We start from the raw sequence: 13748 nt of genomic DNA, 5'->3' as shown, positions 1-13748 counted from the left end.
TTAACAGAGCCTGCTCAATATTCTTTTTATTATTTCTAAATAACTTTTAATCACAGTGCCCTTAAAAGGGATTCCCCATGTTTCAATTTCTCCTGTAAGCAACAACTTCTCATTCTGCAAGTTACCTTTCATCATTAATTTCTGGTAAGTTGGCAAATTTTGTATGTGAACTTCATTTCTCAACCCAACACTTGAAATTTACTTTTATTTTTAGTTATTCTCATCCAGTTCCCTCTTTTCTCAAGGGAAGAAAAAGTAATACAACACCTCTGTAAAGCTAAACCTGCCAAGTCAGATATTTATTTGCCTCACCCAGAATATTTATTCTTCCTCCTTCACTCTCTGGACTTAATTGGTTGCTGAGAAACAGTAATGAGAAGATTTGGCTTCCTGTTCTAGGTTGGGTGCCTATTTTTTGTCCTTAAATCGCTTAAATTTTGGCCTTTTTTTTATCAGCAAAATGAGGATAATTATAGATAATTCATAGGATTGTTGTGAATATTAGAGTATGTGTGTTCATGCAGCTTAATTCAGGGTTGAGGGATACTTTGCCAAACCAAGGACTTAATACTTTCTGCTTTTTTACCCTGAATTGCTTGGTACTGGCAAAAATAAAATAAGTTTTTATTTCCTCTAAAATACATGTTATCCAGAGTTTGTTTGGTTTTTTTCCGCTGTCTCTTCTGCTCAAAATCCTTTTACTTATTTCTGATTGACTCTTAATCATACAGCCTAGAGAAGACATTGCATTCTGAAACTGGAAATCATAGCCAAATGTAAGCTATGAATACCTTTTAGTCCTTGTGAATTCTGTAGTTCATGCTCTCTCAAATCTATTTCTATCTTTACTATTGCAGAGCATACAGTCTTTTTCTTCTTTCAAGCAGTTGATTTAGTTGCTGCCAGGTTATTTTTCTGACTAGAGAGCTCTGGATCATGACCTTTGGTTGCCCCAAGGTATTCTATTGCTTCCAACCACTCAGAAAGTGATATCTAAATTCCTTAGCCTGGCTTTCTGTATAATCTGAATATAATTACCTTTCCAACCTTATTTCTCACTATTTTTAGCCAATTATCTTATTACACTTCAGTCATATTGATGTGTTCTCAGATTCCCAGCCTTGTCCTAAACTTTCCAATCTATATAGAATTACCTGGACCTCACATCCAATCACATCTTCACTTTTCTAAATCTCATGCAGAATAGGCCAGCTGATAGGCAACATCATCCTTCAACCACAAAAACCTAATCAATTCTCCTATATAGTCCAGCCATAAAGATTTTCTTTATCTACCTAACTCAACAGGACTATATCTGGTCAATCCCTTTCTACCTAATGTGATAATTATTTGTTAACATACTAGTACTTTCACATATACTTCTTGAAGGTGGGCTCCTTGCTAATTTATCTTTATAGCTCCCCACCCCAAACGTATACAACATTGCCTTCAAAGTAAATATTTTTAATGAATTGATGAATGAATTCATGATATGCACAATCCATAATTTTAAGGATATGTGAGCTGAGCTAAAACTATCAGATGTAAGATCCTCAAGTGTATTTTCAGGAGTACATATCTAAACATATACTGAGGCAATCTCAATTCTCATTTTCTATCCTCACCCTTTTCCTGTCTATTAGTTTGGAGCTTCTAATTATCAGCTTTATGCCTAAGATAAATTTTATGTCTTTTCTGACCACCACTAATGCCCAAGTCTCATTGTTTTCGAGTGTCCTGGTAAATTCACAGTAAAGGGGTGGGGGGGAAGAATAAAAACTGCAATATGTTTAATGATATTTTTCTTTTTTTAATAAAAATACTAAAATAATGAATTGACTCAACTCTTGTTTTCAAGTAAGTCAGGCCAAGACCTCTGAACAAGTTTCTCAGAAAGTTCAATTTACTATTTCCAGGGACTCTCACTTCTTGAAGAAAGGCAGATTAGATATTCATAAAAGCCCTCCATTGCCACAAAATTCCCTGATGTATATTAAATTGTAACTTTTAAATGCATTGTTGAGATCACAAGACAGACAGGAATATCTCTAAGTGCTAACACACACTTGTATGTTAGCTAAAATCATAAAGGAAGGGAAGTGGGAATACAGATTTGGTGTTGCCACTGGAACCAAAACTTGTAATGATAATGTACAGATTCCAGGATTATTAGTTGCTCAGTGCAAGAGGATTCAGTCCTTAAACTCACAAAAAGTAGCAGAGCTAAACAAGAGCAATCCCAGGATATCAGAAGGATCTACATCCTTGGGTGAGTGGGAAATAAAAAATCTGCCTACTTAAAAAGGAGAATAATTTTTAAAATAAATATAAAACATTTTTTTCTGTCTCTTTCCTGGGTATGAAAAAAAAATTCTAAGCATAGGTCTACACTTAGGTAAGAGATTAATAGTATATAAACAAGGTATTCATTGGTTGGGTAGAGGAGAAATCAAACTAAAGTGATTCCTGGCTTATCGTCACTCCTTTTCCCTCCAACAAAAGCAAATTCAAATCCTCTATGGAAGAAAAAAAATTTTTAACCCAGGCCCTCACAATTTCCATAGACTATCTCCTCATAATTGATCAGAACAAAAAATTAAAACAAAAAATTAAAAGAAATGAGACATAAGACCAAGAATAAAGAGAAAAATAAACAATAGGTTTAAGTCTCCAAAGCCTACATGTTTTAAAATTATTATGTGTAAGATAAAGAAAAATGCATGGAATGTTTTAAAGAAAAATATATGCTTCAAAATAATAAGCAAGGTACAATATTTTAAAAAATCTTCTTGGAATATATATAAATGAGAAGCAAAAATAACTTGCAAATATTAAAAAAAATAATTCATTAGATGGATTAACCAGCAGGTTAGACAATAGATACTGCAAGACAGCTAGTGAACTGCAAGACAAATTGAAGGAAGTTAGCCAGAGAAAGCACAGAGAAACAAAAAGATTAGGTGAGTTGGAGGTTAGAATGAATAACCTACCATACCTAGTCAGAGTTTACAAAGGAAGGAATAGAGAGACTAGGCTAGAAAAAATGGTCAGATTGGTGACCATTGAGGGTTTTTCCTCCTGTGCTGATGAAAGACATGACCCAAAAGGAAGTACAACACACTTTAGGTTGCTAAATAAAAATATTATCAGGAGGAAAAAGAAGATCTTCAAAGCATCTAGAGAGAAAAGACACATCCTGCAAAAAAGAATGACAATTAGACAGAGATTCTCAGCAGCAATAAGAGATGTGAAAAGATAGCGAAATAATATCTGGAAAGGGTTGAGAGAAAGTAACTCTAAACTTGGAATTTGTACTCAACCATCATTGTCTTTCAAACTACACTTAAACATCAACAAAAAGATGGGCAAAAACTCAATAGCCATGTCTCCAAAACAGATATAGAAATGGCCAACAAGAACACAAAAGGATATTCAACAACACTAATCATTAGGAAATGCAAATCATGACCACAAGTATATACCACTTCATACCCATTAGGATGGCTACTGTAGAAAATGAACAAACAAACAAAAAACAAAAGAAAAACAGAAACAAAATAAAAATATTGGCAAGAATATGGAAAAATTGGAACACTTGCAGGTTGTTGGTGAGAATTTAAAATGGTGCAGCCTTGTGGGATACAGTATGGCAGTTCCTCAAAAAATTAAAAATAGAATTACCATATGATCCAGCCATTCCACCTCTGGGTATATGACTAAAAGAATTTAAAGGTCTCAAAGAGATATTCATATACCTATGTCCACTGCAGCATTATTCATAATAGCCAAAAGTGAAACAACCCAAATGTCCATTGACTGATGAATGTATAAACAAATTGTGATACATACATACAATGGAATATTATTCAGCCTTAAAAAGAAAGGAAATACTGACAGGCTACAATATGGATGAACCGTGAAGATATCATGCTGAGTGAAATGAGCCATTCACAAAAAGACAAATACTATATGATACCTCTTATATGAGGTACCTAGAAAAGTTAAATTCATAGACACAGAAATAGAATGGTGATTTCCAGGAGATGAGAGAAGGGGCATGGGGAGTTGTTGCTTAATGGGCATAATTTCATTTTGCAAGACAGAAAGAGTTCTGGAGATGGTCACACACTGTGAATATTCTTAACACTACTGAACTGTACAATTAAGAAGGGTCAAGGGACTTCCCTTGCAGGGGGTGCAGGTTCGATCCCTGGTCAGGGAACTAAGATCCCACATGTTGCATGGTGCGGCCAAAAATAAAATTAAAAAAAAAAAATAGAAAGGTCAACATGATAAACTTTATGTTATGGGTATTTTACTACAATTAAAAAAAATCTTTAAAAAAAGAAGAATAAATAAATATATTTTCAGATATTATATCAGATTATCACTAACAGATTCTCACTAAACTAAAGGAACATTAAAGGATGTAATTCAGAGAGAAGAAAAAAGATTACAGAAAGAAGGCCTTAAATGAAAGAGGGATGGAGGTAAGCATACAAATCGGTTAAAATGTAGAGAAATCTAAATGAAAAAGGACTGGCTGTCAATTCTCTGCTTGTGAGACATCTTTTTTTTTTCCTATGAAGTGGACCTGCTGACACCAGCTTCTTGGGTGTGAACGCAAAGACTTCTACCCCAAATCAGGCATGCCTTCAAAGGAGGAAGGGATCCCAATTCTTATAACTTTCTGAGGGCAGTTATGGTTTCACCCAATCAAAACTCATTTGCAGTAGGTTTCTGGACAATTATTTTACTGTTCTTAGAAGCAAAGTTTAAAAAATCAAATTGGTAATGCTTGTAAAAAGCTTTCTCAAGGGAACTTTGTAAATATTAATATTCTATTTGTTGCACTTATGAAAAACTGATCATACAAATATATATACATGTATGTGTTATATATGTTACTATATATAACACATGGTATGCAAATTAATAAAACATCCATAAATCCATGATCCAGCTTAAGAACATTATAAATACTTTAGGAGCCTTCTATGCTCACCCTCACTAATTTTATGCCTCTCCAACTCTGAACAATTGAGCATTTACCATGGCCTTGGTTTTGTCACTTTTAACAAATATGTATGCATTCCCAATCTTTTTTTTTTTTTTTGAGAGAACATGGGGCAGAATTATAACTTTTTGACTAATCTTTATATTCTTAATGTCCTAAACCTATAATTATTCCTATCTTATAGAAACAACTCGATGCTGATTTGGGAAAAAATTCTGAAGCAAGCTTCCTTCTTTTATTTTCATCTGGATCAATGTCTCCAATATCTTTCCAATAATTTGGTCAACTTCACCTCTCTTTCATTCATCAGGTTCAATTACTTCTACATCTACTCTTGGTGTCTGTCACCTTCTTATATCTAAATTTTGTTTCAGATTTGGAACATCCCTGTAACTTTCTAGTTGTATCCTTGTCTATAATTTCTCACTTATCTAACTATCAGGTTGATAATGTGATTTATCTTCAAAAGAGTTTGAATGACCTATACCCATCTGTAAAAGTCTTCAGCAGCTTTCCACTGTCTTGAGGGAAGAAAACTAAAACAAAACAAAAACAGCTCCTCTGGTATAAGACCCTCTGTGATCTGCCATGATATGAACCTTCTAGTTTACTCTTTTACAAGATCTATCTGCCCCTCACTGCTTGCTCCTCTGTATGTATGTATGTCCAGATCTTTGTGCCTACTGATAGCTTAACCAGATTGATCTTGCTACAGTTTCCTCCAGAACCCTCATTTCACCACCTCCTCCTAAGTGGGAAATTTAGTAATCCCATGTAAGAACTCAGTACTCCTTGTGCTAATTTTGTAAGAAGTGGCTTACACCTTATTAACCTCCTTATTTCATTGAGTCTTATACTTTAGTTAGATGTTTACAATTCACTCTCACCAGATATAAAGCTCTTTGAGGCTATAGATTGTCTTAGTGAAATAATTGCTATCTCCCCACCCATTCAACATCCCAGATACAAAATCCATAATATGGTGTGAGAAAAAAAAAAAAAAAGCCCATGGAGTAAACTAAAATAGCATTTCTATCTTTCTAACTAAAAGATAAAGAATATATGTGGGAAGTATTGCTCATTTAGCACCCATTGCTATAGATACACAGTTCTCAATGGAATGGCATTTATAGGTATCATTTTCGCCTTTCTTTCTTTCTTTTCTTTACTCTCCTCTTTTTTAAATCACAGATGTTGACATTCTTCCACCAAAAGGCTTCCTGGGTGAAAATGAAAGTTGAAAATTCTATTCAGTAACAGGCAAAACAACAGATGTTCCCTGTCTAAACTTTCTACTTTAATTCAAGGACTGTTTCCAAAATCTAGATCTCACTGATTTGGGGCCCGATTCTTTTTTTTTTTTTTTGGTGGTTTCACCTTAGACTTGGGCTGAGGAAAATATGAAGAGTGTCTCAAGAAAAATTCCAGTAGATGGAAGACAATGAAGTGAGAAAATACAGAGGCCAACAGTAAAAGAAGTAAGAGAAAGGCCAAAGAGTCATTTACAAGGAATCTAAAAGATGAAAGCATAAAATAAAGTACAATTACTGGCAGGATTTAAGATACTTTGATGCATTCAGAAACTGAACTGTCAAAAGTTCATCTCAAGTTTCTCTCTTTTTTTTTTTTTTTTGCGGTGTGCCTCTCCCGTTGCGGAGCACAGGCTCTGGACGCGCAGGCTCAGCGGCCATGGCTCACGGGCCTAGCCGCTCAGCGCATGTGGGATCTTCCCGAACCGAGGCACGAACCCGTGTCCCCTGCATTGGCAGGCGGACTCTCAACCACTGTGCCACCAGGGAAGCCTCTCAAGTTTCTCTTTTAATGGAAGGACATATCAGTCCCTAACAAGGTTTCACTTTGGAAGAAAGGGAAAAGCAACGTCATTTAACTTGTGGGGCAGCCAGAAACTGAGTTGTCCTTGAAAATGTCTATTCCTCAACTTTCATATTCAGTTATTTCATATATTTACTCATTGATACCTCAATGATTTTTCCACATTTCACTATCTCTGTTGTTTCCACCCTTGTCCAGGCTTCCATCATCTCTTACTAAAACCACTATAGCAGCCTTGTTTCCCAGAGTCTACTGCTCCTCCTACCCCCCAACCCAGACCTTTTCAATTTTCCACTAAACATAATATCTATATATTTTTTATGTTTTGTTTTTGTGGCCGCTAGGCATGTGGGATCTAAGCTCCCTGACCAGGGATCGAACATGCAGCCCCTGCATTGGAAGGCAAAGTCTTAACCACTAGACCACCAGGGAAGTCCCTACACATAATACCTAGAGTGATCTTTTCCAAAGCAAAGATAATCATGTAGTTGTACTCTCCTTAAAACATTTCCTAAGTTTCCATTATTTTTAGTATTAACATAAAAATCAACGAGTTATCCTATAAAGGCTGGCATGATTTGGTTCCTGCTTTTTTAGCTCCATCAGCTCATATAACACCCTCTTGTTCTGTACTTCATACTATTCAGTCTATACTGACCCTTCTTCAATTTCTTATCATATAGAACATATTCTAATACTTTTCAAAATGCCTGAATTAATAATTATTGATCCTAATGAGTACATCTATTATTAGTGAGAAAATATTATTGCTCAATTTTTGGTTAATAATTGTAAACAGAGTCTGCTAAATGGAGATAAGTCTGTGATTTTTCTCAAAGATAAACTCACCAAATTACTACTAGTTATCAATTTACAATTAGAGACAGAAAATCTTTCCCCAATTTTTTTTGAGATAGACCATCTTTTACTTTATACAATTCATAGAGCCTTTGGAAAGTATTTCACATTCACGATAAAGTATGTGAACAATTTTCTATTAGATTTTTATGAACTTCTTGTGAGAGGACCACCAAACTGACTGTCAGTCTTGGGAGTACCTTATGTGCTTTAACTGTTCTCTCAAGATTTTTCATGATCATTAATCAGGTAGTCTTTTCAAATCTAGTCTAACAATAATTATTTTTTCCCTTGCTCCTGTAAAAAAAATCCTGCACAAAAAGGAAATCTTTGCATTAGCTTTTTTAGAAAGGCTCTTCTCTTAGGGAAAGTTTGTAATTCAATATTTAAACAAGCTTATAACCAATTTATTCAAGTTGCATTAACAGTACTAGCCTGAGATGGGTAAAGAGCTAGCATACATACAAGAGCACCTGAGTGCTCAAATACTTTCAGATCTACTAATGGTACTCAAGCCAGTGGAAACTCTTGAAAAACACTGTAAATTTAAAACCTGCACTTCTTATTGCTTTCATTAAGAAGTTGATCATTGCTCAAATAAGGTCTGATTTTAAATCGTCAGTATGCTTCAAGGCAGAGGAGTTTGATATATCTATATGGATCACTGATCATGCCTTCCTCCATCATCCTTCAAATCACTCTGTCATGCCTAGGGGGCATGAAACTGAAGAAAAACTGTGTCTTCTTTGATTTTGCAGTCACGGCAAACAGCAGGTGCTCAACTAAGATTCACTCACTAAAACGATAACTGACCCAGAAATCACATTATACCAAAATTTAAGCAAAAATGAAGATAATTCAATGCTAAATATTTAGAATTCAGCCATTGCATTTATATGTATGTTTCATTTTGGCTATATTTTCTACTTTGGGAAACGTGTTTTTTTTTGGTTAATGTTAATCAATAGCATTACTGAAAACCTGTGATTCAACCTGCTGGGTCAGGAGGTGGATAGGAACAGGTTTTCTCTCTTATTTGTTTAGTCTAGTTCTGTAAAAATACATGCAAAAGAAAGTTGATAACAAGCTTGAACCAGAGGGGGAAACAAGTCTTTACCAATATCCTATATTTTCTCTAGGCAAATACAACTTTTCCCGCATCAGCAAAAAGGAGTCTTCAAATCTGTTCATTTAGAAATCTGCAAATTATCTGTTCTGAAATTTTTTCTTCTTGTGAAACTAAATTTCTAGTTATCAGACTACTATGTGCAACATAATTATAGCATTCTACAATTGTTAGGATATAGCATATTATTAAATCTGTGAATAATCAATTCCAACTCTCAATTAACAACATAGAATTGGATAATAGAAAAAGAATACAAAAGAGATGCAATTATTACAAACTGAATAATAAACATTTTTTAAGATGTAAAGTGAAAATCTTTTACCTCTAGAAATAACAGTTTCTAATCCAGTTCCATTAATAAAAGCCCGCTTAATGGTTTGTGTCTTAATGTCTGTCCAGTATAAACGTTCTTCAGATGCATCAAAGTCTATCACAGTAACATCATCAATATCAGGGACTGTAAAGGCCGTGATAAAGTTAAAATATGGATTATCAATATCCACTCCTCTGATTTCAGAACGTCTTGCATAAAGAAGAAATTTTTTCATTTCTAGAAAAGAAATAGAAATGTGTTTTTCTTTATAAGCTTGCCAAGTTTGAAGCTGTCTAGAAATTCTAAATATTATTTGTTGATGATTTAATAGGTTTTTAACACCAGAAAATCATGACCAAGATTTGATAGAAACATGAAGGCAGAAATGATTTATCTATTTTTAAATGAAAGTACTTAATAATAACAAATGTAAAGCAAGTTAGAATCCTTAAGTCATTTTTCTTTAGTTAGAAATGCCAAGAAATTATCAGTAATTGATCTGATCTTAGAATTTCAAACAAACTTGTTAAAGGACATGAACTCTAAAAATGTCAAACAGCCATATTTGTTCTTTGTTTATAACTATAACAATATTGCAGTGCATTAAGTGCTTTTTGAAGGAATCTAAGAACATTTTTTCTATACTATCTTTGAATAAAATGAGATTAAACATTGCTTTTAAAAATCATGTTTATATTTTCCCTATCAAAATTAGGGTTCATATAATGTTAAAGCATGCTGTACTGTAAATTTTTGTGAATCTGTAGTAATTAATATTGTGAGGCATTCTATCATTTCTACTTAAATAGGGACCTTTCTTGCAATGAGTTTGTGAAATATTAGTAGGTTTAATAGAAATAGGAGTCACAGATGTTCTATTTTCTTGTTTTTCTCTTTGGGGTTATTGTTGATATTTGAGATATGGTATTATTGTATAAAATTAAGTAAAGCCACATGTGCCTAAATTCCTGAGTTAAGATTTGATGAATACACTCTTTTTTGCCCTTAAAAGTAAGTGCCTTGCAAATAAACAAAAATTACTAACAAAACAAAACTAAAAAAAACCCACAGTCTGATTATTTTTTGAGAAGTTATTTGAGAAGTTCTAATTTCCAAGGCATGGTAGCAACATCAAAAATACATTTGACTTAATAAGAGAGCAACCATTTATTTAACATCAACAAATATTAACTGAATGTTTCCTATATGCCAATCAAAATTACAGGTCCTCGGAAAACAGAAGTAAATGAGATAAATGAGGGCCTTCTCATGTAGTAGTTTACATTCTAAGAGGGACAAACAATAAATAATAGAACAGAAACAAGAAATATCAAAAACAAGAATACCAGAAACAAGAAAATATCAGTAGGAGAGCTACTGTAAATTAGGTCATCAGGGAAGCCCTCCACAAAGGTGACGAATAGCAAAAAGGAGCCTACAATTAGAAAATCTAAGAGAGGAGTGTTTTTAAAAGAGGGAACAGCTAGCCCAAAGTCCAGAGCAAACTTGGTATATTCAAGAATGTAGAATATATGTATGAGGTATGTAAATTAGATCTCTGTCTGTAATTACACATGACATTATTTTATATCAAAAACCTTATGTAGAGTTCAAGGTACCTTCACTTTTTTTGAATTCACCTCTAAATTGTGTAGAGTTAAAGCACAGTTCCCAACATATCTTATTATCAACCACCAACTTTTATTAAGTGTCCTTTTTTTTTTTTTTACATCTTTATTGGAGTATAATTGCTTTACAATGGTGTGTTAGTTTCTGCTTTAAAACAAAGTGAATCAGCTATACATATACATCTAGAGTGAAGTAAGTCAGAAAGAGAAAAACAAATACCGTAGGCTAACACATATATATGGAATCTAAAAAAAAAAAAAATGGTTCTGAAGAACCCACAGTCTGGTTTTCATTCACAAATTTTATTTTCATTTTTTAGTTTAAATATGCTGTTTAAGTATTTTTTTACAAACCTTTCCAAGTTACATATTTTACTTCATATTTTCTCCCTTCAACTTGATAATACCCTATAAAATGATGCTAAAGTAACTGTAGAAGAGCAGGAGGAGATTAAAGCTGTTAAGTACCTCTTTATTATGCAGGTTACCTACATCATCATTTTCTGATAATGCACTTTCACTTACAAATCTCCCTGTTTTGTAGAGATAAATTCTGCTAACACACCAAATAAGAAAGTAGCAAGAAAAAAAGTGAATAAGGTAATAAACAGCAAAGTGCAGCATATCACATATTTAAAGAATTCGTCAGTCTCCCCAAAAGTAGATGAATCAACAAAGTCTGAAAATAGCACCACATCTAATATTTTTAAGGACATTAAAAACCTCTTCCACTTTACTTTGAGGAAAATCTGAATGCTAATACAATTTGAGAGAATTCAATTTGGAGTTTAGATAAGAACTGTAAGAAATTTACCATAGCAGGTCTTCTTGTTTGAGGAAAGCTTCATCAAGTGTGGGCAAGCACAAGCAGCACTCCTATTATGATTGATCAGACACATATGAGAGCAGGGGCCTCTGCCATCATTAGCTGCACACGGATTGGGAGCTGTAATTACACAGTGAAATATTAAGAGTGAAGAAGGAAGACTAGATTAGGGAACCTCTGAGTTTGACAAGGGTTATTCACGTAATGATTCAAAGTGAAGTTCCCTACATAGCACCCATTACTCGAGTGATTAATATGACAATAAGAGACAATCATGCACAACAATTTCATGAATAAAAACATTTTTCCTCCTTGAAGATAACAACTAAGATAACTCCCTCAATTTCCTCTAAGAGGAATGGTATGCATTCTATTGCTTTAGAAGCAAAAAAATTTTTTTAAGGATTTAGTCTGAGAAATAATCAGGAATAATTATCACATTTAGTATAAAATAAACTCAGGTAGACTATCATGCCAGTGTTGGGAGTTCCAGTGGATGTCGTTATTTTCCTACCATAGCATATAGATTCCCTTCTTGCCTTAGCACGACATTCTGAACAGTTTCCATAGGAAACTGCTGTTACATATACTGTATAACCCTTCAGGCCATTTCTTCTTTTGCAAATCAGAGGCCTATGTGAAAAACATGTTTGTCTTCCTTCATTATAATGACATCTACTTCTTTTTTTTTTTTTTCTGTATTAACTTATTCCATGGCTAAAGTTTGCTCCACATACTCATACTTACTATATTCCATTGTATAAATAACATGATATATTCAAATTTAGAATGGAATATTAAATTTTGCAGTTCAATGTCATTCTCTCATTCTTTTGTGTTTCTTATTTTGTCATCATGCCTTTTGGATAAGATTTTAATGTCAATTGATCAAATTGTTCTTTCAAATCTCATTTTTATAGAGACTATCTAGTAGAATAAATTCTTTAGAACTATGTTTGTCAGTTGAAGGCATGAAAGAGTTATACCTTCTGATCCCACCAGCAATATTTTAGTTTTCAACTAAAATCTTCCTAACAAATGGATCTATTGCTCAGTGTAATAATATTAGTCTTGTAGACTTATAAAGCACAAATAATAAAAATCAATAGATTATAATAAAAATTGTAGAAAAATTAACTGAATTTAATAAATACTCAACGTGGCTTTTGCCAGTCTTCACACCCTCCCCACAAGATAACAAAAACAATTCATGTCTGTGTATCTGATTTAAAAAGTAAATAAAAGGAAATGATGGGCTTCCCTGGTAGCGCAGTGGTTGAGAGTCCGCCTGCCGATGCAGGGGACACGGGTTCGTGCCCCGGTCCGGGAAGATCCCACAGGCCGCGGAGCGGCTGGGCCCGTGAGCCATGGCCGCTGCGCCTGCGCGTCTGGAGCCTGTGCTCCACAACGGGAGAGGCCACAACAGTGAGAGGCCCGCGTACCGCAAAATAAAATAAAATAAAATAAAAATTAAAAAATAAATAAATGGAAATGAAAGACTCAGAAACATTTTCCAAAGCAAATCAGTTAAATTATTAGAAAATACTGGAAGCTAAAGTTGAGAGATTCTGTAGGAGTGCATGTCCCTCTGTCACGTGGTATAAATGCCACATATTCTACTTTCTTCCCGTTTAACTTCATCTATCATAATTGCAGTCTCTAAAGAATTGCAGGTTAGAGAAGCAAGAGGTTAGATGGGAAGGTTTTTAAGGAGGAAAAATGTTACAGAAAAGGTGGTGAAATGAAGAGGCACTGTTGGAAGAAGGAGAAAAACAGAAAAATTAAGAGGAGTAAAGGGAGGAAAAGGAAGAAGGAAGAGGAGAAATTTGTTTAAAAACATTGACATAGAAAATGCTATTCCTTTCAAAGAATTAAAAGCCTAATCCATGACAGCTCAATAATAGGTACTTGGATTTCGCTTTGAACATCATTATCTTTAGCCCAGAATCATACTAGCTCTTCTCAACATCCTGTAATTGTGATTAAAAACTTTTAAAAATCAATGATGACATATTAAATTTCTATATTCATACTAAAGTAAAAAATATATTGACTTTGTAGCCCAATATCTGTATTAATGATAACACTGTAAGGTAATATTCACAATATTTTATGCTTCACAGCATGGAAAAAATCCACAAAAA

General features: G+C 33.8%; 1 protein-coding gene across 1 annotated transcript in view; it reads right to left on the bottom strand.

Moving 5' to 3' along the window:
- The window catches only part of LRP1B (LDL receptor related protein 1B), a 1457034-nt gene that overhangs the window by 585237 nt on the left and 858049 nt on the right, over positions 1–13748 (bottom strand). The window contains exons 28-29 of the mRNA XM_069540814.1: positions 11593–11724; positions 9160–9387 (exon numbers count right to left, since the gene is read on the bottom strand). Of these exons, the coding sequence (XP_069396915.1) occupies positions 9160–9387; positions 11593–11724 (360 nt within the window). The remainder of the gene's footprint in view (positions 1–9159; positions 9388–11592; positions 11725–13748) is intronic.

The sequence above is a fragment of the Delphinus delphis genome, chromosome 7, assembly GCF_949987515.2.
Source record: "Delphinus delphis chromosome 7, mDelDel1.2, whole genome shotgun sequence".
Taxonomy (NCBI): Eukaryota; Metazoa; Chordata; class Mammalia; order Artiodactyla; family Delphinidae; genus Delphinus; species Delphinus delphis.
The sequence above is the reverse complement of the archived record's forward strand: the minus strand, read 5'-3'. Positions and strand labels throughout refer to the sequence as shown.